The 27,857-nt window shown below is 43.3% G+C and overlaps 4 protein-coding genes and 1 long non-coding RNA gene across 7 annotated transcripts; 2 read left to right on the top strand and 3 right to left on the bottom strand.

Annotated features, from left to right (window-relative positions):
* Positions 1-1,921: 1,921 nt before the first annotated feature.
* Positions 1,922-7,057, top strand: LOC119121331. 2 transcript variants are annotated; one of them, XR_005097655.1, is made up of 3 exons: positions 1,922-2,324; positions 2,855-3,222; positions 4,368-7,057. It is a non-coding gene; the product is annotated as an uncharacterized LOC119121331 (long non-coding RNA). The 2 variants fall into 2 exon arrangements; XR_005097654.1 differs by lacking the exon at positions 2,855-3,222 and having other exon boundaries at positions 1,976-2,324.
* Positions 3,757-6,845, bottom strand: lpxn (leupaxin). Its single transcript, XM_037248762.1, has 8 exons — positions 6,738-6,845; positions 6,042-6,162; positions 5,780-5,870; positions 5,398-5,613; positions 5,149-5,322; positions 4,611-4,692; positions 4,383-4,531; positions 3,757-4,309 (listed from the first exon to the last, which is right to left on the bottom strand). The coding sequence occupies exons 1-8, from the start codon at positions 6,748-6,750 to the stop codon at positions 4,043-4,045; spliced, it is 1,113 nt and encodes a 370-aa protein (XP_037104657.1). The 5' UTR covers positions 6,751-6,845; the 3' UTR covers positions 3,757-4,042.
* Positions 7,058-13,317: 6,260 nt separating the features above from the next.
* Positions 13,318-17,869, top strand: scyl3 (SCY1-like, kinase-like 3). The gene is made up of 14 exons (XM_037248735.1): positions 13,318-13,737; positions 14,149-14,340; positions 14,420-14,605; positions 14,681-14,794; positions 14,908-14,964; positions 15,044-15,146; positions 15,208-15,319; positions 15,390-15,467; positions 15,641-15,780; positions 15,858-16,039; positions 16,125-16,296; positions 16,372-16,530; positions 16,615-17,270; positions 17,360-17,869. Exons 2-14 carry the CDS (start codon positions 14,176-14,178, stop codon positions 17,423-17,425), a joined length of 2,190 nt encoding a protein of 729 aa, XP_037104630.1. The 5' UTR covers positions 13,318-13,737; positions 14,149-14,175; the 3' UTR covers positions 17,426-17,869.
* Positions 17,685-24,389, bottom strand: c4h1orf112 (chromosome 4 C1orf112 homolog). 2 transcript variants are annotated; one of them, XM_037248731.1, is made up of 25 exons: positions 24,232-24,389; positions 23,924-24,053; positions 23,659-23,698; positions 23,493-23,581; positions 23,328-23,432; positions 23,092-23,232; positions 22,832-22,994; positions 22,635-22,719; positions 22,318-22,456; positions 22,056-22,145; positions 21,915-21,979; positions 21,680-21,828; positions 21,291-21,420; positions 21,005-21,191; positions 20,615-20,697; positions 20,356-20,407; positions 19,889-19,978; positions 19,618-19,803; positions 19,428-19,547; positions 19,237-19,332; positions 19,050-19,163; positions 18,865-18,972; positions 18,700-18,780; positions 18,481-18,627; positions 17,685-18,335 (listed from the first exon to the last, which is right to left on the bottom strand). In XM_037248731.1, exons 2-25 carry the CDS (start codon positions 24,017-24,019, stop codon positions 18,108-18,110), a joined length of 2,784 nt encoding a protein of 927 aa, XP_037104626.1. In that variant the 5' UTR covers positions 24,020-24,053; positions 24,232-24,389; the 3' UTR covers positions 17,685-18,107. The 2 variants fall into 2 exon arrangements, with proteins under 2 accessions (XP_037104626.1, XP_037104625.1); XM_037248730.1 differs by having other exon boundaries at positions 23,924-24,031.
* Positions 24,390-25,999: 1,610 nt separating this feature from the next.
* si:dkey-51e6.1 (uncharacterized protein LOC558617 homolog) lies at positions 26,000-27,349 on the bottom strand. The gene is made up of 3 exons (XM_037248771.1): positions 27,148-27,349; positions 26,807-26,931; positions 26,000-26,557 (listed from the first exon to the last, which is right to left on the bottom strand). Exons 1-3 carry the CDS (start codon positions 27,287-27,289, stop codon positions 26,465-26,467), a joined length of 360 nt encoding a protein of 119 aa, XP_037104666.1. The 5' UTR covers positions 27,290-27,349; the 3' UTR covers positions 26,000-26,464.
* Positions 27,350-27,857: the final 508 nt, after the last annotated feature.

Here is a 27,857-nt window from a genome sequence, read left to right as displayed (position 1 = left end):
TACGCTGGATGCACAAGCAAGCTACTGTGCATTTGCATGACATTTCAAAAATATGCTTCATGTGTTTACATTTGATTGGATTACGCTCTTTTAATGAGCATTAAATCTGTGAATGTGTCACACACAAATTGCTTTTTAAGAGCATGTGGATCGGATTATATTTATGGAACTTTTACAGACTGCACAAGATAGTGATAGCCTTCAACTTTGTTGCAGTCATAAACAACTTTTTAACGTGAATTACTGCCATCCACATCATCTTATATGTACATCGATATCTTTTTATTTATAAAGCGCTGTCATGAAATGAACACATCACATAAAAAACAATCATAACTAGTATCCCGATTGACCCCTTGTTTTTTTGTAATTAAGTATTGTACTGAGAGGGTGGCGCTATGTATTACACTCTTGGGAGCTCCGAATTCTTCAGCCGGTACAGCGAGACAGCTGGCTGATTTATGAGAGTCCGTTTGACTGGATTTGGCGCACCGCTGTGATTGTGAGTCGGTTTCAGAGCGAGCCCTCCGGAGCCCTCACTCATCACGCTGCACACACCCGCAAATGACTGGATTCTGTTTTGAGGTCGCATGCTCTCCACCAAAGTTGACAGAGTAACATTTACTAAGTAATCTGAGCGTACGTGATACAGACTTCACTGTTCGGTTGTTTGGTTTTGTCGCTCTTAAGTCTCTCGAAAGCTCGGAAACCACATTTTTCCACAATTTCAAGCGGCTGCCGGATGTATTTAGCATGCGAAAGTCAAAATACCCCAAAGGTCATGAATTGCAGTGGTGCCTTGAGATATGACTTTAATTTGTCCCGTGACTGTGCCCGTAACTCAAAACCCAAGTTTCTCAAAGATCTCAAATTATTTGTTTCCCTTTTGAAATGAACTGAAATGATTCCGTTCCAGATGACCGGTGCTCATTGGTTAGCATTAAGCTAGCAAACTTTTCAAAAACTAACTTATGTGGTTTGTTTCGACCGGTGCTTTTTGGTTAGCATTTAGCTAGCAAACTTTTCAAAGACTAAGTTATGTGGTTTGTTTTAATTCACAAAATGCTTGTTCTTGTTTTAGATTTAGTTTGACAGCGTTACAAGGCAATGGCACCGATTTGTGTTTTGTTAGCATGAAGCTAGCAGGCTATTGTGCGCTAAACTTTGGTGGTTTGGTTGATTACACAACATGTAATTCTCATTGTTCTCCACTGCGTCTTGTTGTGAAGTGAGTTAAATTGATCTCAATGCCACCATACAGAACTTGGAGCCCAACATTTTGCTTCTCAACCACAGCGCGAGTTCATACTGAGATATTACGTTTCGACATTTTTTTAATACCGTAAACACCACCGTATCAATGGCAGACGTTCTCACGCTCGGTTTGATCACTCGGGAAAATTTACATCTCCTTTTTCTCCTCCTCTGTTGTCCTTCACATTTTTGATGTGTTAAAATATCAAACATCATCAAAATAAAAACCTCAGTCCATCAATGCTGGGAAGAATTTCTTATTTTGAAATGTGTTTCGCATTTTATGTTATTATCGTATCACCGGATACATCAACGAGTAACTTGGATTGGGAGCATAAAGGAGCCACAGAGGCGGTAATTTGAGCTTTAATCCCTTAATGGAGATTTGACTGTGTAATATTTCCACCGAAGGCTATAAAAATGAATGAATAATGCCAACGTTGCTGTTTGTTTAGCCTGATTTGCTACCGAACAGATACAAAAACTTACAGTTAAGCCCAAAATGATTTATAACCTGGCCAAATTTACTCTAAGTGATTTTTTTTATCTGTCGACTTTGCATCTTCTGAAAATGATACACCAATGTAGCAAACGACTTGATGAACCTCTGCCTCTTAGTTTTATGAGAGCACAGTATTTGTGACTCCTTCTGGGGCAACTCTAATCCATCAAATGCTTAGCGGTGCCCTTCTCCTCGCCTTGCGAACTTTCCTCTTCCCAGCCTTGAGCAAACCACAAGACGGCTGAAACCTCAAGAGGCCGATCAGTTCTGTTGGGCGTTATTACAAGGAACCATTACTGTTTCAAGAAAATCCCATAATGATGGCGGCCACACAGGCAGTGGATTTGGATAAGCGGCGTAGCTGTAACTGGCCTTGTCCCAGTCTCAAAACTGTCTTTCTATGACCCCCACGTAACACCTGATCCGGTTCAGATGCTTCTGTCTTAACCCCGGGTTTACTTTTGAAATTCATATTTGTTTATGTGATGGTTTACAGAATGAAGAGAACTGTTGCACACTTGCTGTCTACCTCAATGAAGATCCAAACAGATTGATAAAAGATTTTATGGTAAGTGTTGAAAGAGAAATTGATTCTGTATCGAAACTACCAGCTCACATTACTCATCCTTTTTATCTTAAGTGGTTAACTGCTTCATACAACTTCAGGGAACTTGGTTTATGTACATCTATGTTGTTCAGTCAATACTAAGAAACTAACAGTTACTCAAAGTAGTTTTGTGGGACCACTTGAAGAAAGCTTTTTAAGTAAATCTGAGGTTTAATTTTTTTGGAGTGTGGCTCGAAAGAAGAAGAAAAAAAACAGCTCACTGTTTCTTCCTTTCCCATGAAACCCAAACCAGTTTGCTTTGTGGGCAACATGATGTTCCAACATGTCCGAGCCAAAACCATATGGGGGAACCGCGGTGGAATTTTGAGGATACACGGCTACTAATGACCGATTAAAATGTTAGCTTGTTAGTCACACTCATCCGTCAACATTAGCTGTCAACATAAACTGATCAATGCTCCCATGGAAATCGCCACTAGTTTAATCAGTGCTCGTTTCTTTGGTGACATCTTTCCATTCTTTTCCTCTAGTGTTCTAGCTTTCCTCCTGTAGTTAGCATGAAGGTCCAACAAGGAACATTGGCAGTGACTGTTGGCAAGATGCAGGACCTGTTTTGGCCCTCCCATCGTGTTGGTCCTCGAGAGACGACTCCATTTAACTCATGAAAAAGAAGGGGAAAAAAAACCTTCAAAGATCAGTGGGCGCACAGAGGCGATAAAATGTGAGTACCTGCGTGCGTGCGATGGCTAAGACTCGCTTAGTGTAAGGCCAAGAGGAGCGTGATGTTTCTCTTGGACAGAGGAAGCAGTCATGGTATCAGGTGTGATACCTGCATCGGCACCAGAGAAAACACGGCTGAAGTGGACCAGCGCAAGCTAGCCGGATTTGTATTTCCAAGGTAGTTGGAAGGAAGTTACTTTTTTTTTTATTTGCGGTTAAACACATTTGAACTCGCACACAAACGTTTATGATTCGCTGAAGGTTTAACCATGTTTAACACCCTAACTTTTCCCATTGACCCTAAACTCTGACCGTAACCCTAACCACCAGTCCACCGGTTGGATAGCTGGACTTAAGGACGCATTGACACTTCTTCCATGATGCAAAGGCTCATGTGACGTATACAGACTGTAAGAGGCGAGCGATGACAGCATGATTAATGCCCGCCGCCCCAGCAAGCGCTCACCAAACGACGATTCTGAGCGAGCGGTCCAGAGAAAAGTCAAAGGAAAGCGTCTCATAGCGCCAACACAAACCAAGCACCACGCAGCTAAGCAAACGTGGCTGCACAGGGTCAATTGCAGTCTAGCAGTTAAGCAAAACAATCAGCTCGTCAACTTAAAGGCGCAGTTGATAAGAAAGTTGTTTCAAAATGACCTGAGGCTAATAAAAGTGCAGTTTGCTGGTTTTATGCAAGCATGTTACTTAGCACTTCCCGAGTTTAACAGTCTCGTTTTATTTCCTTCTTTCTGTATAAACATTTTGGGCTAAGTGTGAAGAGAACCGGACAGGTATTAAACTTGCTTTGACCAATGTCCTAAATGGTGTGTTTGAGGACATTGGGAAATTTCAAGACACACAAAATAGTCTTACAACTCATCAATAATTATATTACAGTAAAAAAAAAAAAAATTATTGGTACGGGAGAAGTCACTCATAGTTTCTTAAAAAAATGGTGACAAACTATAATAACATTGTTTTTTTTATATTCTTATACATCACACAAGGAGTTTGTTAAAGCACGTTGAGCAGTACGGTCTGCCTTTGTGCTCCTGAAAGATTCCTTGGCTGAGCTGCCGCAGACAAAAAGCGCACACAAAGTGCTCCGGGTGAAACTTGCTGTCCAGAGCTGAGATGCAGCGGCCCACGATGGGCTGATGGCAGCTGCCGCACAAAGTGCCTTGACGCAAGTGGAAGTCCTTCTGGCACAGCGGGCGGCCGTCCAGCTCCATGAAGCGGCCGCCGGAGAAGGGCTTCAGACAGTCCTGGAGGGACACAAAAGGACTCACGCTCTGTATTTAAGTTGCAATTTTTTTTTTCTAGGCGCGAGGAGCTCACCGCACAGACGAAGCATTCCGGATGCCACGTGTCGTTGGCCGCGCTCAGGTAGTTTTTCGTCACGGACCCACCGCAGCCTGCGCACTTGGGGGCGAAGAGGCGGTAGAAGTCGGCGGAACAATACGGCTTCCCATCCTTCTCCAGGAAACCTTTGAACGCACATTGCTAATGACCTCATTGCACTTTTTTTTTTTTTAAAGGCCCTTGCAAAGGTTTTTTTTATGGTACCGTCATCGCCAAAAAAATCTCCACAGTGTGCGCAGAAAAAGTGATCCGGATGCCAGGTCTGGTCCAGAGCTGTCAGGATGTTCTGTAACATCAAATATCAACAAATTACTTTTTAGATTGCCATTATACAGTTGGAATGATTGACTTTGCTGTGCAGTATGTCTACAGTAGCGAGCTGAGACGTACCCTAGTGAGGATAAGCGATTCAAAAAAATAGATGGGATGAACGGAAAATGTTAGGTACTGTTTACTTAACATTTAAGATTGATTATGTAGTGTTAGCCATTGTAGTACTGGGATCAAAAAAAGTCTTATCTTATTATCTTGCCTATAGCCTGTTATTGGTTTAGTTTAGCTTTGTTTATCTTAGCTTGGGTTGGCTTGATTTAGCTTATCTTAGTCTGGGATAGCTTTTATATGAAGATTTTTGAAAGCAATAAGATGGTAGATTTGCACATGCTAATTGACTTGTCTACTAATGGATGAATGAATTCCTGCTGTAATATATTTGACTGCTAACAAATGGGAGGCCTCCTACCTGCACAATGGGCCCCTTGCAGTAGGCGCAGCACGGCGCAAAGAGCTTCTCGTAGTCTTCCCGGCAGTACGGGCGTCCGTCCCTCTCAAAGTAGCCTGTGGTACTCAGCTCCGTCTGACACGCCACACACACAAAGTGCTGCGGGTGCCACATTTTCCCTAAAGCCGCCAGCATCTGAGCAAGACAGGAAGAGGTTCGGATGTGAGGGAGAAACATTTTAGGAAAATAAGAAAATAAAATCAAGAGTACCTTTCCCACAATCACTTTGTTGCAGGCGGCACAGCGGCCCTTGGCTGCAGTGTGGACTCCAATCTTTTCAAAGTCAGTGCTCAGTCCTCCGAGAAGATCATCAATGCTGTCTGAGTCTTTGCCCCCGGCTGAAGCCTTCGAGTCAAAATCCCCTTGACCATCTTTTGTTTTCTTCTCATCAGACTGCTCCTGTAGAAGCGGCGAAGGTGCTGTGTCCTAAATGGAGATAAGGATGGCGGACAATGGGTTGCATGCTCAAACGTGGGGTTGGCCTCAGTGTCCAAATTGGAACAATGCTGCCCCCTCTTGGTGAGTGTGGTTAAGTTCACAAGTTCAGTATGCAAGGTCCACGTAGAAAGGTAAAAGGTGAGGCAACACTCACCCCTGATGCCAGGCTCAACAGATCTTGCAAAATGGAGTCCAGTTCGACGGTGGGTGAGTCCTGGGAAGCTGCTTCGGGAAGAGCTGGCTCACTAAAAACCCCACGAGAAGATCAGTTGTTCAAAGTCTTATAAGTCAACGTGCTTTTTTTTCTTTCTTTCTTTTTCCATGTGTTTTGGATGCCACCACTGGAGGGTACCATTGTTGGCAAATCAGGAAAATTACTATGGAGGTTGAAGTTGTGCAATATTTAGTGAATGAACCTGTGCAGTTTTAGGTTAGATCCCTTATTAGGTCTGGTGCTGACGGCAGCCGACTCCTTCAAGGTTTCACGACTGTCTTCTGAAGCAGTCGGATTAAGGGCGAGCTCTTCCAACAGCAAGTCTGGAACATAAGTTGAAGGTTTAGCCGGTAAGTGGTGTGTTTGTGTTTCCTGTCAAACTCTCAGACGGCAGAGGTGTCTGTGTTTTCTGTTTGAGATTAATGTGTGCAAACGGGTTTCCTCAGGAAGTGATGTTAGAACTTTTACAGAAGTAAAATTTGCTGAAATAATCCTTTTGAAAATATTCAAGTCAATCTCAGTGCAGTCACGCACATATTAATGATGGTAATACTCGAACGATAGGTGCGGCTGTAGTTGTTTTTCAAGTGTAAATAAGTTTAAAATAAATGAACTGTTTGGAATATTTTGCCCTCCTCCATGTTGCTCAATGTTGTATTATACGGGAAAGAACCACAAAAAAAAGAATGCCTCTGACAATTTCAACCAAAAGCGCGCATATCTACTTTATAAAACTAGGATTTGACACATTTGGGGGATTTCATCAGATTAGATCACGAATGGGCGCCATTAAATTTATCCTGAGACAACTGACTACATAAGATCACTTTGCCTCAGAATCAAATTCGACTGATTTATCTGCGAATCACTGAAAATAGATTGCAAAAAGTTGCCTTACCAAGTTCATCCATGTTTCTCTCAGAATGAATTTGTCTGACTGTTGTTGTTTTCTCTCTCTCTCTCCCTCCCTGCAGCTGCTGTTACTCAAGTTACCACAAGTCATATCTTCACTTCCTCTGTTGATATTTCTGACATATTGCTGAATCTAGACATTTTTTTATTTAAACTCAGCCATATGATCTTTTGGATTTTGTGTGTGTGTGATTTTACAATGTGTGCCATTTTTTAACTTTAAGCGTCACGTTATTAATAGCATCTGGAGAGCAGCGCCGTTTTGCTGAAGTGGAGAAAACTGACATAAAATCACACTTAAGTTTATTTATAAGCTTTCATTATATATATTTCATTAACAGAGGTGTAACGAGTTTTCTCTACGCGTGCAGTAAGCGGAACTTAGAACGCTGATGGATCATCACACTCACTGTATTGTCTCCAGACATCCCCCTGTCGCCATCTCCCGATCAGTATGAGAAATGCTGCTAGTGATATCTTCTGGCTCTTACAAAGGAGAAAAAAACAAGCGGTATTTCAATACATGCATTTAAGTGTGGATGTGAACATGCACGTGTGGGCAAGGCCAGGGTTACATAACTGACGCCTGGCCTGAAGAAATCTCCCAGGCTGGGCCCGTCCAGGACGCCCGCCGTCCGCTTCCCCCAGGTGAGCCGCAACTGTAGGAGCGCCACCGGCACCACCATGAGGCGCTGAGAACTGTTGGCCACCAGCCGGTGTGACATGGCTTGGAGAGCAAATCTGCAGGTCGAACCGAACCACAATTCGATCTGACTCTGCCCGCCACACTGAAGCCATCCACTTGTTTCGATGCCAAAAAGAGAAACCAAGCAAAGGTTTGCGATTAAAACGCAAAATATGTATGCTTGCATTGCAACTGTTCAACGACAATTAAAAGAAGTCCAAAAATTGAAACTGAGTTCTTGGTTATTTAACTTCATTATTGTAGTTTATTTTTATTCACAGAAAGTAACAACAATTAGATTGAACTTGTGCAACTCTGCAAGGAAGAATGGGCAACTATGACCCAAACGAGGTGTGCGAGGTGAAGTTGGAAAAAAAAGAAGTAAAAGCGGTTTAATTTTTTTGTTTTTATCTAAAACAAAAATAGAATATATTGCGAGAAACAAATACAACGAACGACGCGTTTTGGATTGCCGGAATTTGACCATAAGATAGAGAAAGTGTACCGTGTGTCGCCCTCTGCTGGCAAGTATGAGAAATTCTCCCGTTGATAAATTCCGAAAATCCAAATCAAACATGCATTGCAACTGTTCAACGACAATTAAAAGAAGTCCAAAAATTGAAACTGAGTTCTTGATTATTTAACTTCATTATTGTAGTTTATTTTTATTCACAGAAAGTAACAACAATTAGATTGAACTTGTGCAACTCTGCAAGGAAGAATGGGCAACTATGACCCAAACGAGGTGTGCAAGGTGAAGTTGGAAAAAAAAGAAGTAAAAGCGGTTTAATTTTTTTGTTTTTATCTAAAACAAAAATAGAATATATTGCGAGAAACAAAAATACAACGAACGACGCGTTTTGGATTGCCGGAATTTGACCATAAGATAGAGAAAGTGTACCGTGTGTCGCCCTCTGCTGGCAAGTATGAGAAATTCTCCCGTTGATAAATTCCGAAAATCCAAATCAAACATAACTGCTGTATCATTTAAGCTTCAGAGATAGTCTTGCTTTTAGTTCAGGAGACACGGGTACGTATTCACATATGGCACTTGACTACACTTATTCATTTTTTTTTTTACCTCGTGTAGTGTACCTATCGAAGTTTCCATGAGGTGTACCTAATAACAGGCCACTGCATTAGGGAGAAATCATGGTCAAAGCTTAACTGAAAGTGAAAAGTGTAGTCAAGTGCAATATATGGCTCTTGACTACACTTATATGTCGGCTCGTGATGTGCATTCCAGTTCTTTTAAGTGAACTGAATCTTTAGAATCAGTTCTATTCTAACTCAATGGCGGTGTACCTAATAGAGTGTCCGAATGACGTCACAGATCAAACAGCCAATCAGAAAGTGGGGGTGAGGGCGGGTGTGGCACTTTTCACTTTCCGTGAAGCTTTGACCATGATTTTTCCCTAATAAAGTGGCCGGTATTAGAACACCTGAAAATGACGGTGTACCTAATAGAGTGTCCGAGTGACGTCACCGATCAAACAGCCAATCAGAAAGTGGGGGTGAGGGCGGGTGTGGCACTTTTCACTTTCAGTTAAGCTTTGGCCATGATTTTTCCCTAATGAATTGGCCTGTTATTAGGTACACCTGAAAATGGCGGTGTACCTAATGGAGTGTCCGTGTGACGTCACAGATCAAACAGCCAATCAGAAAGTGGGGGTGAGGGCGGGTGTGGCACTTTTCACTTTCACTTAAGCTTTTTCCCTAATGAAGTGGTCTGTGATTAGGTACACCTCATGGACACTTCAATAGGTACACTACACGAGGTAAAAAAACAAAGCTAGGGTTAGAGCTAGGGTTAGAGCTAGGGTTAGAGCTAGGGTTAGGGTTAGAGCTAGGGTTAGGGTTAGAGCTAGAGCTAGGGTTAGAGCTAGGGTTAGAGCTAGGGTTAGAGCTAGGGTTAGGGTTAGAGCTAGGGTTAGGGTTAGAGCTAGAGCTAGGGTTAGAGCTAGGGTTAGAGCTAGGGTTAGGGTTAGAGCTAGGGTTAGGGTTAGAGCTAGAGCTAGAGCTAGAGCTAGGGTTAGGGTTAGGGTTAGAGCTAGGGTTAGGGTTAGAGCTAGGGTTAGAGGTTAGGATTTGGGTCACGGTTAGGGTTAGATCTAGGGTTTGAGTTAGAGCTAGGGTTAGAGCTAGGGTTAGGGTTAGGGTTAGAGCTAGGGTTAGAGCTAGGGTTAGGGTTAGAGCTAGGGTTAGGGTTAGAGCTAGGGTTAGGGTTAGGGTTAGGGTTAGGATTTGGGTCACGGTTAGGGTTAGATCTAGGGTTTGAGTTAGAGCTAGGGTTAGGGTTAGAGCTAGGGTTAGAGCTAGGGTTAGGGTTAGAGCTAGGGTTAGAGCTAGAGCTAGAGCTAGAGCTAGAGCTAGAGCTAGGGTTAGGGTTAGGGTTAGGGTTAGGGTTAGGGTTAGAGCTAGGGTTAGGGTTAGAGCTAGGGTTAGAGGTTAGGATTTGGGTCACGGTTAGGGTTAGATCTAGGGTTTGAGTTAGAGCTAGGGTTAGGGTTAGAGCTAGGGTTAGGGTTAGAGCTAGAGCTAGAGCTAGAGCTAGAGCTAGGGTTAGGGTTAGGGTTAGAGCTAGGGTTAGGGTTAGGGTTAGAGCTAGGGTTAGAGGTTAGGATTTGGGTCACGGTTAGGGTTAGATCTAGGGTTTGAGTTAGAGCTAGGGTTAGAGCTAGGGTTAGGGTTAGAGCTAGGGTTAGGGTTAGAGCTAGGGTTAGAGGTTAGGATTTGGGTCACGGTTAGGGTTAGATCTAGGGTTTGAGTTAGAGCTAGGGTTAGAGCTAGGGTTAGGGTTAGGGTTAGAGCTAGGGTTAGAGCTAGGGTTAGGGTTAGAGCTAGGGTTAGGGTTAGGGTTAGGGTTAGAGCTAGGGTTAGGGTTAGGGTTAGGGTTAGGGTTAGGATTTGGGTCACGGTTAGGGTTAGATCTAGGGTTTGAGTTAGAGCTAGGGTTAGGGTTAGAGCTAGGGTTAGAGCTAGGGTTAGGGTTAGAGCTAGGGTTAGGGTTAGAGCTAGAGCTAGAGCTAGAGCTAGAGCTAGGGTTAGGGTTAGGGTTAGGGTTAGGGTTAGAACTAGGGTTAGGGTTAGAGCTAGAGCTAGAGCTAGAGCTAGAGCTAGAGCTAGAGCTAGGGTTAGGGTTAGGGTTAGGGTTAGAGCTAGGGTTAGGGTTAGAGCTAGGGTTAGAGGTTAGGATTTGGGTCACGGTTAGGGTTAGATCTAGGGTTTGAGTTAGAGCTAGGGTTAGAGCTAGGGTTAGGGTTAGGGTTAGAGCTAGGGTTAGGGTAAGAGCTAGGGTTAGAGGTTAGGATTTGGGTCACGGTTAGGGTTAGATCTAGGGTTTGAGTTAGAGCTAGGGTTAGAGCTAGGGTTAGGGTTAGAGCTAGGGTTAGAGCTAGGGTTAGGGTTAGAGCTAGGGTTAGGGTTAGAGCTAGGGTTAGGGTTAGGGTTAGGGTTAGGGTTAGGGTTAGGATTTGGGTCACGGTTAGGGTTAGATCTAGGGTTTGAGTTAGAGCTAGGGTTAGGGTTAGAGCTAGGGTTAGAGCTAGGGTTAGGGTTAGAGCTAGGGTTAGGGTTAGAGCTAGAGCTAGAGCTAGAGCTAGAGCTAGGGTTAGGGTTAGGGTTAGGGTTAGGGTTAGGGTTAGGGTTAGAGCTAGGGTTAGGGTTAGAGCTAGGGTTAGAGGTTAGGATTTGGGTCACGGTTAGGGTTAGATCTAGGGTTTGAGTTAGAGCTAGGGTTAGGGTTAGGGTTAGAGCTAGGGTTAGAGCTAGGGTTAGGGTTAGAGCTAGGGTTAGGGTTAGGATTTGGGTCACGGTTAGGGTTAGATCTAGGGTTTGAGTTAGAGCTAGGGTTAGGGTTAGAGCTAGCTAACCCTAAACCTAGCTTTTACCCTAACCCTAGCTCTAACCCTAACCTCTAACCCTAGCTCTAACCCTAACCCTAGCTCTAACCCTAACCCTAACCCTAACCCTAACCCTAACCCTAGCTCTAGCTCTAACCCTAACCCTAGCTCCAGCCCTAACCCTAACCTCTAACCCTTACCCCAGCTCTGAACCTAACCCTAGCTCTAAACCTAACCCAAAGCTTTAGGGAGGTGTATGGTTACATGGGGCAGTACACGAGCAACTGTGTTGCAAATTTTCTATAATAAAATTCTTATGCCCCACTGAGATTCGAACCCGTGTCGCTGGGGTGAGAGCCCAGAGCACTAACCACTACACTATGTAAGCCTCACTCACATTTCCTGGAATAAATATCGTTTTATGGAGGCTTACAAGAGAATAGTTTTGTGCCACGGACCGGTTACGCGTCAGAAATATTTTCGCGGACTGGCCTTTATATGAATAAACAATACATTTATGATAAATATATAAATACGATGAAATAAAATGATACGACTATTTCTTTCTTTTAGTAGTTTTTTTTTTAGTTTGTCCTTGCTCTCTTGGGAGCTTAAGATCAGGGGATGCTTTGAGAATAATTGTCAATGATATATATATGCATATATATATATATGTGTCTGGTACTGTAAATCCCTGCCGTTTACACACCCGCCCCCACCTCCTGATTGGCTGGTTCATCTGTGACGTCACACAGACACTACATTAGGTACACCACCATTTTCAGGTGTACCTAATAACTTTATTCATTTTTTGTACGTGTCAAGAATGTGTATTTGACTACTTGCTCTTTATTTTGGGGGACACCAACACATATTACACAACGTAAAACACATATACATATTGTCATAGTTAACCAAATGTCAAATGTTTGTTTTCATGCCCAAAAAAATAAAAACAAGGAATAAAACACCAGACAAGTTTTAACAGGTTTTTAATGTTTATTAAAATAATAAAAGTAAATTTCAGACCAGCAATCTAATGTGAAATTGCAGTAGATATACATACACATATTGTCATATAAAGGAGTTAACCAAATGTCTGATTTTTATGTTTTAATTGGCGAATATAAAAACAAGGAATAAAACAGCAGACAAGTTTTAACATAAATGTTTATTAAAAATAATAATATTAAAAGTAAACCTCAAACCAGCAATCCAATGTGAAACTGCAGTAGATATATTGGATAACAATATTTAGGCGTATATATATATATATATATATATATGCCTACACGTTATTTAAAAACTACTATAAGTGTTATACCACTAGACAATAGTGTTTACCAGCTCAGTAGCCTAGTGGTAGAGTGTCCGCCCTGAGACTGGGAGGTTGTGGGTTAGAACCCCGGCCGGGTCATACCGGAGACTATAAAAATGGTACCCATTTCTTCCCTGCTTGGCACTCAGTGTAAGGGGTTGAAATGGGGCTCCGCTGCCGCTCACCATCTTTAACTTATAAAATACCCAAAGAGAAGCATAATCTCCCCGTTTTTTGGATAAGGGCGCATCCCTTCATGCAATAAAGTTAGCCGTTAGCTTGGAGAAAACGTGCATAAAAGAAGTGGCGTTTCAGTGAGTGGTTCTACATTCTGGCTTACATAGTTCACGCCAGGAGGGAGACGTTCACTGACTGATCCGTTGATGCACGGGAAGGAAGGCAGTTCACCCATTGACTCGTTCGCCAACGGGAAAGTCAGGATTCGTTCCCTCACTGATCCCTTCTCGCGATGAACTAGAAATGCAAATCACTGACTCGTACACTCACAGATCCGTTCAGTTCGTGAACAGGAAGTTACGTCGTTTTCTTCTTCGTTTTGTTTTACGGCGAGGTGGGACCAGCTTCAGTGCGCATTACTGACACCTACTGGTTGATATGCACTGAAAAAAGAACGAATCACTATAGGAAGTAATTCGTTCACTCTCGTTCACTGAAAAGATTCGTTCCTTTGAACGAATCGTTCACTCACGAGCCAACACTAGACCCGACACTAACTTCCGCTTTAAACTTCTTGAAGCACAAAAAAAAAAACGAACAATGTGCAGTGCGATAAAATAAATTCATTTTTAAAATGAATAAGTTAAATATAAATTGAACTAAAAAGAAGAAGAAAAATCCCAATGCTGTGAATGTCTCCCCCTCGTGTGTCGTGGTTTTATCGATACCGGAAATGTCTGTGTTTACAGCGCGTTAGCATAGTCAGAAGCCATTCGGAGTCCTTTCGTTTTTGTAAACAACAACCTGACCATTTAAATTACTCGCGTGAATTATTAAGTTTCATAACGCCCCGTATGGTGGTTTGGAAGCCGTCCGGGCTACGGCGAGTTGTAGCAATGGCCAGCTGACGAGGCAACTAGCGAGGCTGGCTAACATCTTCCTCGCCGCCAGTTGAGTCAAACAGGTAAATGACGCGGAATTGAAAATGTTTCATTCTGACATTAGTGACAACTGTAATGGTGGATCGATAGGTTCTAATCTTCCGCGATGTCGTTATTCTGCTCGTTTTTTTCCTCGTTTGAAATAAACTGGTTGTTTTGCACGCCGTGTTTACAAGACTTGCAAAAACTAACCCAACATGCATGAAGTCAGTATTCATCTGACCGCAAAGGTTATTAATGATATTATAATCAATCGCGGTAGAATATGCACGTAAACCAGAACTTCTAATATTGTGTTTGATGTAACCATTTATTTATTGTCATTAAGATAGTAAACTACTGTGTATGATTCGCTACGGACATGACGTCATGACGCTAATTGTAAAGCGCCATTTCGCCCACCGGTAAGTAACTTTGCACTCTCCCCCCCTCAAGTGCAGTGCGGTGGATGGTGAGCAGCAATGGGCGCCGAGAGCAGCGCCGTGCGGAGTTGCACACCGGAGGAGCCGCTCCTGAGCCTGCCCTTTGGTCTCACCATGTTTGCTGCAGTGCTCCAGGACGGAAGGGCCGCTTCCGTGTTTGTTCACAAGCGCGGCAATGAAGATAAGGTCAATAAAGCAGCTAAGGTATGTTGGCTTAGAAAAGAAAAAATGAAAGCTGTTAGTTGCCTGTTTCTAATGCTGTGAAATGAATCCGCCGCCACAGCACCTGAAGACCCTGAGGCACCCTTGCCTGCTGCGCTTCCTGTCCTGCTCGGTGCAGGACGGCAGCATCCACCTGGTGACGGAGCGCGTCAAGCCTCTGGAGCTGCTGCTGGACGGGCTCTCGCCAGAAGAGATCTGCGCCGGAATCTACGACCTCCTGCAGGCAATTGTCTTTCTGCACGAGAGGGTGAGCCAGCTGCAAATGAAGGAGCCTTCTTCCAAAAAATGGAATGTTTGCTTACCTGCCGTCCTGAACCGCCAGGGGAAGTCAAGCCACAACAACGTGTGCATCTCGTCTGTGTTTGTCAGTGAAGATGGACATTGGAAACTTGGAGGGATGGAGACAGTCTGCAAGTTCTCGGAAGCAACTCCAGAGGTACGATGACGCGCCTGAAAGGGTGGCTTGTAACTCAGAATTCATTTTTGTGGAAAAAAACACGTTGGCCTAAAATGTACATCATAATTGACACATGATGTTCTCTTCCTCAGTTTCTTGTTAGTATTCAGAGCGTGAGAGACGCCAGCTGTGTTCCACCAGAGGAGCAGGTCAGCATATCAAACATACCCACCCCTCCATCACAGTGACTTTTTTTGTAGTGTCCCTAAAGAAAGGTGTTGTTTTTAGGTGGAGGGCTTTAAAATGCTTCCAGATAAAAACGCTCACGCTCGGGACTGTTACTCGTTTGGCTCCATGCTCGAAGCCCTCCTGCCTCTCTTGAACGATTACGGTGAGTAAATTGACCTCAGATGTTTTTCATAAACGTAACTTATGTCTCTTTTTCCATTCAGTGTCACAGGAGCTTTCCGATAGCCTGAAAAAGACCCTGCAGGCGGGCCCGCTGAACTCTGACCCCTCATATCGGCCCGCCCTCAGTTCCCTGCTGACTCACGATTTTTTCAGGTGTGCTCGCGGTTGCGCTGCCGTCGCCTGCCCGGGGCTTATTTGCTCAAACTCCCTCACGCTTGCGTAGGAACGACTTTCTGGAGGTGATGAACTTTCTGACCAGCCTCACACTGAAGACGGAGGAAGAAAAGAATGAGTTCTTCAAGTAAGGCGCACAATTTGAAAGATTAAATTCAACCTTGTGCTTAGCTCGTTCGGGATCTAAATCTCAGCTCCACTCTTTCTGTGTAGCCCACTCCATATTTTAAGCGAACCCACCGAGCATTTACATGATCAAGAGTCCTGCACTAAATATTCATTTGCATTACGTTTGCGCAGGTTTCTTCTTGACAGAGTCCAGGGCCTCCCTGAAGAGCTGACGGCCGTACGTCTGGTCCCCAAACTCCTCAACTCCCTGGTGTTTGCCGAGCCGATGGCGGTCAAAAGCTTTCTGCCGCATCTCCTAAAGCCAAAGAAGGGTAGGACAAAAGACAAGGCGGGCGTTACACTCTGAGGAATTCAGTCACTAAAAGTTTCTCGTCGTGTGCCGGGACAGATTGCGGTAGCGGTGAAGAATGCCTGCTGTCCGTGTCTCTTTACCGCAAGCACGTCATCCCACAGCTCCTTAAGCTCTTCAGAGTCAACGAGGAGCACGTGCGGATGGTATTGTTGGGGCACATCCACATCTACGCTCAGTTCTTCTCCCACGAGGAACTGAAGGTTCAGATCCTACCTCAGGTATGATAGGGGAGGACACAATTTCACAGTGACTGCAACCACACACAAACAAAATAGATAAAATGTTTTTTACCTCCCCATGTAGGTTTTGCTCGGGATGAGAGACACCAATGACGCTCTGGTCGCCATGACGCTGCAGAGTCTGGCCGTGTTGGTGCCTTTGCTTGGTGCTCAGGTGGTGGTGGGAGGAGAGAGAACTAAGGTCTTTAAACGCTCCACTCCCAAGTTCAGCAGGTCAGCAGAGGCCACGCCGGAAAGTAAGTCAACGCGACCAAAGAGCACGCAGTTTAAGATGCCACTTTGGAAGCTGAAAGTTTCTTTTGATTTTGTAGCATCGCCCGTCCACATCATCGGAGGCTCCTTCCCTCAGATGGAGCAGCCTTCCAAGGTTTTGAATTTGTTCCCCAGACCGCCTGAAGACCTTCAGGGCAACACGGAGCAATTAATGGGGAGAAGGGAGATTTCAAGAAGTACGCTGGAAGCGACAACAGGTATGATAACTTAGCTGTCGGTGCACTTATCAAGAATTCAACTGGTTTTATAAAGTATAACAAGCTGGTGTCTTTGTTTTCCAGGTATCAGTAAACCTATGTTTCTCTCCTTAAATGGCTTCCGCCAGCACGTTGACGCCAACTCCTCCAGCCCAGAGGAGGCGGCGCACTCACCGAAAGGCCGCAGGGAGGACTGGCCTGACTGGAGCGATCCAGATGAGGGTGAGGATGGAAAGAGCCAGCCGGTCCAGATCCTCATCGAGTCCTCAGGTGCGGCTAGACTGCACCAGACGGTAGAAGCTGAAGAGCCTTGGGATGATTTTGAGGACAATGACGCCACCTCCGAGGCTTCTCCCGCAACACCGGTTGCATTTACTTCACCCCCTGAAAAACAAGCCACTGAGCCACTAAGACTGGGAGCTTCCAAACCCCTCAAACTGGGCACAGCGGCACAACCTGCTAATCGAGCCTCAGTGGACCCCAAGACTGCGGTGCCGCAGAACCTCAAGGCCTCGGGAGGTCTCGGCGAGGAGTTCACCATCAAGGTGAAGAAGAAGCAGCAAGAAGCAGACCCAGAGCTGGATTTGTTTGCGGACATGGTGCCGGACATTAAGCTATCCTCTTCGGCTCTGCTCATACTGAGCGCGAGCGGCGACGCCACGTCGACGTTGCGCAATGCTGCTATCGACACATCGACAACAACGCTGTCTGCCAAGTTTGCTGCTACAAGTGAGACTGAGGTGAGTGGTCAAAAATGTGCATTTTAGGCTCTCTGAAGATTCAAAATCAAAAAGAGTGGCCAATGAAAATGTGTCTTTCTGTGTCTCAGGCTGAAGCAGAAGGTTGGGGCGATGAGGACGACCTCAACTGGGAGGATGAAAATGGTTGGGGATGACATTAACCAGGAACCCACTCTGGAACACTCCCCCCCAAAAGTAATAAACCCTTCAAATATTTTTTTTGAGTTTTTGACGCAAGAAGAATGACTTGCCTTTGTTAATTCAACTGGAAGGAATCAATGCTGATCAGATGGGTGGGGGATATAAATGAAGCCATTTTTAATTGCTTGCCAACTGACATGGATGATGCTGACAGAACATGGTGGGGGGGGGAAAAAAGTGCTAACTTTGCTAAGGGCACGTGAAGATCTGGATTTCTCCAACCCGAGTCAGGTTTGATGCCCAGAAGACTTGTTGCACTTTGAATGAATGTGGCGTATGCATCAGATTAATTTATTAGTGGCTTTTTGGGGAAGTTGCTGGTGAAATCAAAGCGTTTACTGTACAGAAGCCTGATTTTGTCTTTTTGGGCCTATTAAAATCTTTACCGTGTTGTAAAACTATAATAGTTTCAGTTTTTCAGTTGACCTACTAAAGTAGTAGTTCCTAATATTATAAATCTATGGAGATGTATAAAACAGTACCATATCCCAGTTTTCATTCATAAGTATTACCTCAGATTTAAACTTGAAAAGAAAATCAATTTTCTATTCAAAAATTTAATAATTTGATCCATAAAAAAACAGATAAGCAGCCTTAATACAGATGAAATGACTTTTCCTATATACAAATAACAGGTCATGAGGGCTGCTTTGCAGATGTGACTGAGCTAATGTCATTTAGAAGCACCTGCAACTCTTGAAGTCTGGATGCCAGCCACGAAGGAGGAGGAGGAGGAGACTCCTGTGTGCCTGTTTTACCTGTAGCAAGCGCATGCAGGGCTCTCAGTGCAGTTTCAGCTGTCTGCATGTTGCGGCTGAACTCCTCATCCCCAACGTTCTCCTGCCGAGCTCGTTTGGCTTGCGGCTGCGCAGTAAATGGGAACAACATTTTAACGATAAAGTTTGGCAAAAGAAAAAAGAAAATTATCATTGTCGTTGACATTCTAAAATAAAATTCTAAAATAAAACCAAGTAAAATTGATTTAATAACAGCAAGTTACATTACTAACCTCCAAATGAGTCGCAGATGGAGCAGAAAGCTCGGTGGAAACCTGTTTTGGGGTGTCCAGCGTCTGGTTGTGTTGCTCTAAAATAGTTCTCTCTGCTTCGATTCTTCCTAGCCGTGCTTCCTTTGCTTCTTCCACTGTGTTAACGGTCTACAACAGAACACACCCACATTCAAATCCAGCCTTTTAGCAGGCAATCGCTGACAAACATACTTTTCTTACCTTGCGAAGAAAATCCACCACTTTGCTTTTGGTTTGTTCCACACCTAAACTCCAGGAAATGATCTCTTCGTGGTTTGTGACCTTCAAAAATCAGCAGGTATGATGGTGGGTAAATAAATGAGTTGTAACTTGAATTTTGTAGTATTATCGGTGCTGTTGCTTTACCTCCGCAAAATGAGCAAAAGCCTCCAAAGCGTGCTGATGCAGCAACCAGGGGGAACTTTGTGCTAACAGCACTCCAAACAAGCTGCTCAACTTGGGAACAATTTCACTCTGGAGACGGGATGGAAAAGTACAAGTCAATTGCAGTATCTATTTAATCCCGTATTCTGATTGGTTGGAGTCTGTACCTGGTTGTCAGGAGGAATAAAGATATTCCCCAGTGATGAAAGGAACTCTAGAGCGGCCAGGAGCAACTCATCTGCACATTTTTGAGATACTACAGCGTCTACACACAACAGGACCTAAAACACACACACACACAAACTACATAACAGTCTCCACTATGTGCTCAAAGTCAATCCAGAATCTACACACCTGAATGATCACAGGCGGGTCTATGTTTGTCACTAAAGGTGCCGTAATTGACAAAAGGAGGCGTAGAGTGACGTGCAACACAGGATGGCTCTGCACCTGTACATTAGAGAGATACAAACACAACTTAGGTTAAATTTCAAGATGAACCTAAAAGTGATACAAACTATTTGTTAGTAGCTTGCGTGTTTCACCTGATGTGGTGTCATTCGCTGCCACAGTTGTGTGACTATCCTCAAAGCTGATGTCGCGCACCGTTCCTCAAGAGGTGACTTTCCTTGAACCACCACTAGGAGGCATTGTAGCACCGCATTCTGGAAACAACAACAACACTGTCACACACTGCCTGAGGTAGGTGACTGTTACTCATAATATTGTCCTCACCAGTTTCTCCACTTGGCCCAGTTTGTGGCCTCCATTTTGCCAGTCGCTCAAGGCTTTTTGTGCTAAAGCGATGATGTCTGCCTCCACGCGTTGACGGGCATCATTTGAAAGAGCTCTGAGGAGGACATGACGCCACACTGGGAGATTTTCAGCCTCGGATGGAGGGAAATGTGTCAAGAATTCCATCTATGTTAAAAAAAATAGATATCAAATATACAGATATGCTCCTCACCCCCAAAAAGTGGGACTACTGTATGCGGATCCTGCTAACCTGATGGCTGGGCGTCATGAGGAAAAGCATGCGTCTGAGCAGCAAGCCCAGGTGAGACTTCTGGTAGCACTCAGCCATGCTAGTTTTGACCTGAGGTGGTCGAAGCAAAGAGAAGGGGTGCTCGTTGGTAGTGTGAAAATCAAAGGGGGTTCTGAGATCGGCTGCAAATGTGTGAGATGAGCTTGAATTGGAGGGATTATGGCAAAGGTGTTCCGGCGACATCAATCGTCACCTCAGTCGGGGTGCCGCTGGGGACCCCGCGGAGAGATTATGGGATTTTGAGTTATTTTAGCATCCAAACAGCACTGCACCACACTCGGAAGTGAACTTTTAAAACCTTCTTCTCTCGGATCAGATGTCAAAGTTTTAATCAACAGTGTGATGCTACGTTTTGCTTCATTGAGTGGTCCTTGAGCAACCCACAAATTTCAGAGATTGGGGCAGGGGTGGTCTTGCAGAATACCCACCAGATGAGCAACGAGAAGGACATGATGGAGACATAGTTCAGCTGTTCCGTACCTACAACAAAACAGACAAACACGCATTAAAGTACAAATGATAAATACAAATGAATATTTGATGATTTTTATAAGGTCACATGATCGACAGCATGTAAATACATGTTTTTCAGAAAAAAAAATCATTGTTAGCGAGCACATTGGCATTTTGAGGGTAAGTAAGTATAGATCTAAAAGAAAAAGATTAACGCCACAAAGCCATCCTCACCGCGCAGTGAAGCACCACACATCCGTGGCCAGCAGAGCAGTCTGAGTGTCAGCCTGCAGCGTGGCCTCCAACAAGCAACGCTCCTAAAATGGAGAAAAAATATATAAAAGTGGGTGTATTGAAAACAGAGGGATAAAATGCTATCTCAAATTTAAACCAGAACAAAAAACAAAGTTGACATTGAATGAGAGGAAATCCCTCCAGCAGGAGCCAAAAGGAGATTAGAGTCAGGAAAAACTCCAATAAACAGCGGATTTCACAGCAAACTGAAAGTGAAACTGAGGGCCTATTCATTTGAAATGTGCTATTGCGAGAATGCTCCTAAAGTCATTTCATATATTTTTTTATGAGTCCTGATGCAGTTTACAATACAAGCTTCGTAGAACTCACCAGAACAGAGAAGTGTAATGGCGAAAGAACAGCCACGCTGGCGCAAAGGTGCACGCACAGGTGACTGTGCAGAGACACCCAAACTTGGGCCTGCCCTTTCGTCATCACCCCGGGTAACAGCGCCGGCAGCTTCCGCTCGGCGTAGCAATATCGGAAACTACGGAAGACCGCCCGGTAGAGAGGAAGCCTGGAAACACATACTCAACATCAATCTACAAAGGTCATATTGAAACTAACCAATCTGGCCCATTTAAAAAGGACAAATGCGGCGTGATGGCAACGTTACCGTGGCGTTTCCTCGGAATGCTGACTGCCGGAGTGCCAAAGCTGCAGCACCTCCTCAGGCTGGGAGACCAACTGATCCAACACGTTAGCCAGCAAAAGACACTGAGGAAGCTCATGTTGCTGATTCAACCCTGCGTAAAAAAAAGTGGAAGTGGTTGTATAATCATATTTTTTTTTATTTAATATTTTTTACTTTTAAAATGCCCATTATTTAAAATGTAAGTTATATGTAAAAATATATATATATTTAAATTTGTGTTAAAAAACATTTTGCATTCTACATTTGAATTTATAATTATACTAACATATCTATTTTCTTTGGCTATGTAATATATTTAAGAAAAATATTAATAACGCACAGCTTAAATTGGTGAATTTAGACAAACTCACGCAGGTCTTCTTGCAAGACAACTTCGGCAAAAGGCCTGAGAGGTAAGAGTTGAGAAAGAAGAGCCTCCATGGGAACGAGGGCCGCCGCGTTCAGCTCCTCAGACAGAGGCGGAGGCAATGCAGGAGCACACAAGCTAGGGGGGAATTTACTGAAAGATAGTGACACATTTCCACATTGCTCCAAGGTTCCTAGACAAATATTCCAATCGGTGAGTGTAAATCAGATCGCATGTACCTGATAATCTGGAGGTAAAGTTTATGAAAGTTTCCACAAGACCTTGTTAAGAAAGATTTGAACTCCTGTGAAAAGAGCAAAGAATTTGTATTTCAAACTAAGCTGGAGATGATTACGCAACAAGATGTTTTTTTTCCTGACCTTTACGTAAAGAACCAAAGTGTTGGCAAATAATCTGCACATCTTTGCAGTTCTCTGGAACAGTTTGTGTTCTGCGCTTTGTGTTGCCTCCTAGCAAAACGCACAAAGGTGCACAAAAGCAAAACATCTTTGACCTTTGACTTGAAAATACCTTCTGTGATAGAAAATACATCAAGCGAGGGGGGTTACCACAGGAAGTGGCAAGTCATTATTCTATAAATGGGATATAGTTGTGCTGATTGCCAAGCACACAGTCGCATACCTGCAGACGGGCAAGCGTTATCTGCTCGGCCAGATCGACGGAGTTGTGGAAGGAGGCCAGCAGGTTGTCGCACAGGCTGGAGCTGATGTCGCCGTGGTGCAGATGCTCCTCCACCAGCGAATGGTACTTCACGCTCTGTCTGAGCAGGGGAAGGACAGTTTCAAATGAGGAGCTGGATGATTTGGTCAATATTGCAATTGTGATTTCATATGCATTTTTAAGGTCCTCTTTAATTGATAAAGCAAGTGTACAGTAATTTATAGTTATTTGAAGTTCTAAAAATGATATTTTTCTATATATATAGTTCTGGCACTGACTTGATGAGGAACTTCCACGTGTTTGCATGCAGCGCCATGTCCAGGTTGGAGATGACTGAGCAGATGTCCAGGAGGCTGTGTAGTACTGAGGAACATGATGAAAACAGAAGGTTACATTAATTGACAAGGCAAATGAGCTTCATCATGGAAAGAGCGCAAAAGAAACGTGAGGGGGGCATCTCCTCAACTGGTACAACCGATGACGATGTCAGACACTTCCTCTTCAGAGGCATTGTCATCAAGGGATAACCGGTCCAGGAGCTCCAACAGGGCCTTGTGGAGGGCGTAGGCCTCCTTGAAGAGGCTTTGCAGAAGGTCAGCCACCAGGGAGAAACGGCCACAGTAGACCACCTCGCTCTCCTGTCGACAATATGCAAATGTCTTTGCAGTTGCTAACACAATAACACATCACAAGATAGCTCCGATTTTCAAATTTGTTCAGCTCTACGAGACTCACCTTACAGTGCTGAAAAGTGTCTCGCAGAACTTTTAGGATGCATGATGGTAAGGTGCGGATAGACATAAGGTCCAGGACCTCATCATATGTGCCGACGTGACGCACACATGCCGACATTGCATCGATGATCTGCATCAGTGACTGACAATAAAATCTAATCAATATAGAGTGCCAAAGCATATTTAAAAGCACAGAAATGTAACCAATGACTGAAAAATAAAGGTGAGGTAATCTACCTTCAGAATGTTCCTCAGTAATGAACACATTTCTGGGTTTTGACTGGACAAGCCTCCAACTTGGATTGAAAGTTCTTTCATCATACTTTCAAACATGGTAACCGCCTGCAGATATGGTCAAGAATAACTAACCAGAATTATGCAGTGCAAGTGTATGCCATTTACCTTTGGTAAAATTTTGGAGAAGCATTCATTTTCTAGGTCTGTCAGAGCAATGTGAGGAAGGAACATGTCTGTTATTATCTTCAGTACACCTGAAGGGAAGTTGGAGGGGAATCCAAGGATTAAAATTGGTCAAACTGAACTATTGCAAAAAGTAAACATAACTTACGTATATGATCATCCCAGCCCTCAGACTTGTGTTGTAAAGCGTGTATACAGTTAAAGAAAATCACAGCAAAGAGAAAGCAAGACGTCAACAGTGAATGAATATTAGCCATTTTTAATTCACATTACAAATGTTGATTTTAATTACAGCACTGGAGTGAAAAATACTGACGTCATCAGCAAGTAGAAGTAAAGGGCAACCTGGCTGGCTGTATTTTAATGTCAATTTTATGGACAGTTACATGACAAGAAAGTACCGAGAAGGATATGGTAAGTTTGGGCAAGACAGCCTTGAGCTCCTGGCGGCAGGTTTCCTGGCTCCATTGCGCCACCTCGTCCAGGAGTGAAGTGTTGGTCTGGGACATGATGTCACCAGTCTACCAGAGGAGATCGGACACGATGTCCGAACGATACAAAGGGATCAATAACAACAAGTGAGTCACTTGAAAAGTGAGTCAACTTGTAAAGTTCGCCCAAACAACATGTGTACTTTCGTTCACTCTGTGGGCAATTACGTGGCTAAGCTAATTTGAGCGTTTCATGTAGCACCTTAGCATAGCATTGTTCTCGTACTTACAGACTTAATGGCGAACTTCTGTCGTCTTCTTCATGGGTCACTTTACTATTGCAGTTGAATTTGTTTCAACTCAAGTTGACAACTACATTTTTATTCCTTTGCAATCGCATAAGTTGTTAAGAGTAGCGTTTCATGTCTCGCGCGTGAGCTCTCAAACCGGATGTGATGTCACATCCACTTCTTTGTTATGTTTTTTCTTGTTTTCTCAATTTTCTTCAATGTCCACGCATATTCGACGCTGATTTCTAAATTGATTTCCTTTTTATTCTAGCACGTCAGGTTTTTGAGACAGTTTTGTTATTTATTTGTAAATAAATAAAAAATTAACGGCAGTTTCAGATTCAGTGCAAAAACGGCATCTAAAAAAGGATATTTGTGTCTCTGGTTTAAGAAAATTTTCTAAAAATGTACAAATGTTTACAAACTTTGCAACTGTTTTTTAATACAGTTTTAGTATTGCACCGTCAATCCAACTTGAGTTGATTGTATTTTTTTATTCAAAAAAATATTGACTGATACACAAACAAGAACACAACAGCAAAACATTGGAATTAAGGCAACAACTTGTGTAAAAAAGGCATGTATTGCACAAATTTAAAAACGTAACTTAATGAAACCTTATTTCAATCATTTGCCCTTTGTTGGGCAGGATGCTGAAAAGCAAAAAAATAAAATAAGCATCACTTAGCCATGAAGCAGGGCTTGCTACTTCATAATAATGACATTTAGGAATTTCTAGCTTTATCTTGGGATGGCTGAGTGAGAGCTAATGAGCTCAGTGTGTGGGAAAGCTATTGTTTCTCCAATGACATGTAGAAATGTGGAGTCAACACACACCTTCACTGCTCTGAGTTTCCCGGCAGCGTACCGAAGGCGTCTGAAGTCGTCGGGCCAGGAAGGAATTCATTTGGAGAAAGTTAAATTTAGCCCAATTTGTCATCTAAATGATGAAATCCACAAGTGCCTTTTAATTTTGTCGATGACATCTATTGCTTGTTTTGTCACGATTTCAAAGCGAATTTTATACACTTGAAGGAAAATGATACCTGGCTAATATTAATTGCCCGTCATGGACTTGCCCTTATGACAACACTTCCCCACCTCAGATACTAAAATGGAGCAGATACGTTTTCCGAGAAGGGGGCTGGGTCTCCGACTCTCCCTTGCTGCCTGTTAGGAGAGTAACGGAGTTTACCGGTTCACAGGAAACTGGCCCCGGTTTGAGGATGCAACCTGGAAGGAAGACAGCCTTTTGTTTTTCTCCATTCAAGGCCACAGGGTAATTGGCTGGGTTGCCAGCAGACATGTCGCCTTCGCCGTTCAAGGTGAGGAGGCCTCTGAATCCTCTTCGAGGTTGATTCATGGCAAAACAATGAAGGTGATGATAAAAATGGCTCTAGTGCTTAAGCGCCGACTTGCACCTTTGGGAACTTAAGTCAACTCAATGTACAAAAACACCAGGAAGAGGATATAGTGGTGATTATCTCGTCCAAAAAATCTTAGTGAATTACACTCACTGGCTGCTATATTTTAATCCCAGGGAAGAAATTATTTCAATGCTCAAAAGGATACAATAAAAAAATAAAGGCAATGAATGTACAATTTGTTTGTATGCATGATTAAATGCGCTATTTCCTAACATTCTGCAAAAACTGCTGAAATAAATGAAAACCAAACACAACAGAGTAGCTGGTATCATTTCAATGCCCCGAGAAAGAAATGAAACAGGATGAATGAAATTATCCACAAGCACAGATAAAACAAAGAGTCAGTTTTGTTTTCCACCCAAAGTTTCACTTTCCCGGCTTCAATTTATTTTGGCAGTCAAGCAAGAGTGTGAACAACGGCCATGAACACAGCTCACAAAATAAACGTTTTATCACGATAAGAAGCCAAAGTTTCTCTTTGCCTTCTGGGTTTTGATAAAAAATGAAACATTTCCCCTCAATTACAGGATGTGTCTGTGATTCCGAATGTCTCACTCCTTCCTGTATGGACTTTACGCTTGGCACTCAGCCACCGATTGTGAGTGATCACAGTCGATTAAAAAGTAAAATTAGGGGTCGAGTCCTTCTATTTCTGAGTAAGGCTTGCTCATCTCTCCATTCCTTAACAACATAAATAATTCCTGCACTGATATAATTGTGCTTGGGTGTATTTATGACATAAAAAAAACACAAATACATAGTTTGACTCTTGGCTTTTTAAATAGTGCAAATGTAAAGAAATTAACTTATTTTTTGTCGTCACTCCAGGTGATCTCGTAGTCGCTGAAGAAGCTCTTCAACTTCTCCACTGAAACTGAGTGGTCTGCTTTACCAAAACCCTAAAAACAAAAAAGAACAAGACTGTCTGCATATGAATAGGTCATAGTATTAAGTTTAGCTATGAAGGTACAGCTAAGGTGATCTGGCACAACTATATGTTTTTTTTTTTTTTTGGGCCATTCTATTCACCTGTCATGCATTAAAACTGAACATTTGTAAAGGCACATTTGTTGATTATAGTGTATTCAAGAAACACCTAAAGGCCAAAAACTGTACATAGTCTAATTTGTATTTAAAAAATATCTTACAGTGGACTCTCCGAACACCCTTATTCTTTTCTCTTGACTCTTGTGCTCGATCTTCCCTCCACCGAGGCAGTGACACTCCAAGCCCAAGGCCTCCACAGCTGGCTTGACCTTCTCAAAAATATGATCTGCAAATAATTCATTGCACAACATGAGTCAGTCCGAAATGAAATATCGGCTCGAAATAGCCCATTCTACAATTTCATTAGTAATTTATTTTTTAGCATAAACTACTCAAACTGTTGTCTTTCTTTAAAAGAAGACACGCTTTTGATGATTAAACGTGTCATTGTTTACCACTAGTTTGACACCTCTGCAAAGCTGCGACCTTTCCGTTGACTTACTGTGATACTCGGCACTTTTTGTACCACGAACAATGTTTTTGCAGACATCGCCGTTTTTCACTTTCACTTGAACTAAAATATACTTGAAGGTACCATCTGGATCAATCTCCACATCGGGGATCGCGGCCAGGGACTCCGACATGCTTACTTTCGGTTGAAACCACAGACGAGAGTGTCCCGGAAACGCCTAAAAAGGACTTAAACTCCAACTTCCGGTCTTAAAGAGACAGCCGCTTTTTTCACTTCTAAACAGTTTGATCCTCGCATTTGCGCCCTCACCTGGCCAAAAGTGGAACTGAAATAAAGTGATTGCCATCTCAAGGCATCACTCCAAAGACAAGAGAACAAAGCTAAAAATCATCTGTTGTCGAAGTTCCAACAAAGCCCCCCAACAAAAAAGAAGTGAATTCCTCCCTGGGGCCCATAAAACGCTGTTGTATTATTTTTCAAAGGAAAGGGTGGAGGTGAAGAGGTGTCAACAACATGCAAACTTTGGGGTCAGCCAGGAAGGAAATGCACTGTCACTTCTGGAAAGGCAGGCGGCCAGCCAGCAGGCGCCTTGGCTCCCGGGCTTCGAATTCCCCAATCCCAGGACCCTTGTTAAAATACCAGGAAATTCTTTGTAGTGGCCGACATTGCATTGCATTGTGTTGCCTTTCCTTTCTTGTCACTTTTTACATGTCACTCTTGATTTTTAAAGAGGTAAATGC

This window comes from Syngnathus acus, chromosome 4, assembly GCF_901709675.1.
Source record: "Syngnathus acus chromosome 4, fSynAcu1.2, whole genome shotgun sequence".
NCBI classification, from domain to species: Eukaryota; Metazoa; Chordata; class Actinopteri; order Syngnathiformes; family Syngnathidae; genus Syngnathus; species Syngnathus acus.
Note: the sequence above shows the minus strand (reverse complement) of the source record. Positions and strands in the feature narration are given on the sequence as shown.

Bases quoted from the DNA above. Each gene is read 5' to 3' on its own strand.
- si:dkey-51e6.1 (XM_037248771.1), bottom strand. From the start codon at position 27,289: ATGTCGGAGTCCCTGGCCGCGATCCCCGATGTGGAGATTGATCCAGAT. The intron at 26,932-27,147 runs GTAAGTCAACGG...AATTATTTGCAG, and splicing joins AAAAAGTGCCGAGTATCACA to ATCATATTTTTGAGAAGGTC. The intron at 26,558-26,806 runs GTAAGATATTTT...TTTTGTTTTTAG, and splicing joins GGGTGTTCGGAGAGTCCACT to GGTTTTGGTAAAGCAGACCA.
- lpxn (XM_037248762.1), bottom strand. The intron at 5,871-6,041 runs GTTCATTCACTA...TGGGGTTTTTAG, and splicing joins TCTAACCTAAAACTGCACAG to TGAGCCAGCTCTTCCCGAAG. The intron at 4,310-4,382 runs GTGAGCTCCTCG...GTGTCCCTCCAG, and splicing joins CGGAATGCTTCGTCTGTGCG to GACTGTCTGAAGCCCTTCTC.
- c4h1orf112 (XM_037248731.1), bottom strand. From the start codon at position 24,019: ATGTCCCAGACCAACACTTCACTCCTGGACGAGGTGGCGCAATGGAGC. The intron at 23,582-23,658 runs GTAAGTTATGTT...ACTTCCCTTCAG, and splicing joins GGGCTGGGATGATCATATAC to GTGTACTGAAGATAATAACA. The intron at 21,421-21,679 runs GTGAGTTTGTCT...TTTTTTACGCAG, and splicing joins TGTCTTGCAAGAAGACCTGC to GGTTGAATCAGCAACATGAG.
- scyl3 (XM_037248735.1), top strand. From the start codon at position 14,176: ATGGGCGCCGAGAGCAGCGCCGTGCGGAGTTGCACACCGGAGGAGCCG. The intron at 14,606-14,680 runs GTGAGCCAGCTG...CTGAACCGCCAG, and splicing joins TTGTCTTTCTGCACGAGAGG to GGGAAGTCAAGCCACAACAA. The intron at 14,795-14,907 runs GTACGATGACGC...TCTCTTCCTCAG, and splicing joins TCTCGGAAGCAACTCCAGAG to TTTCTTGTTAGTATTCAGAG.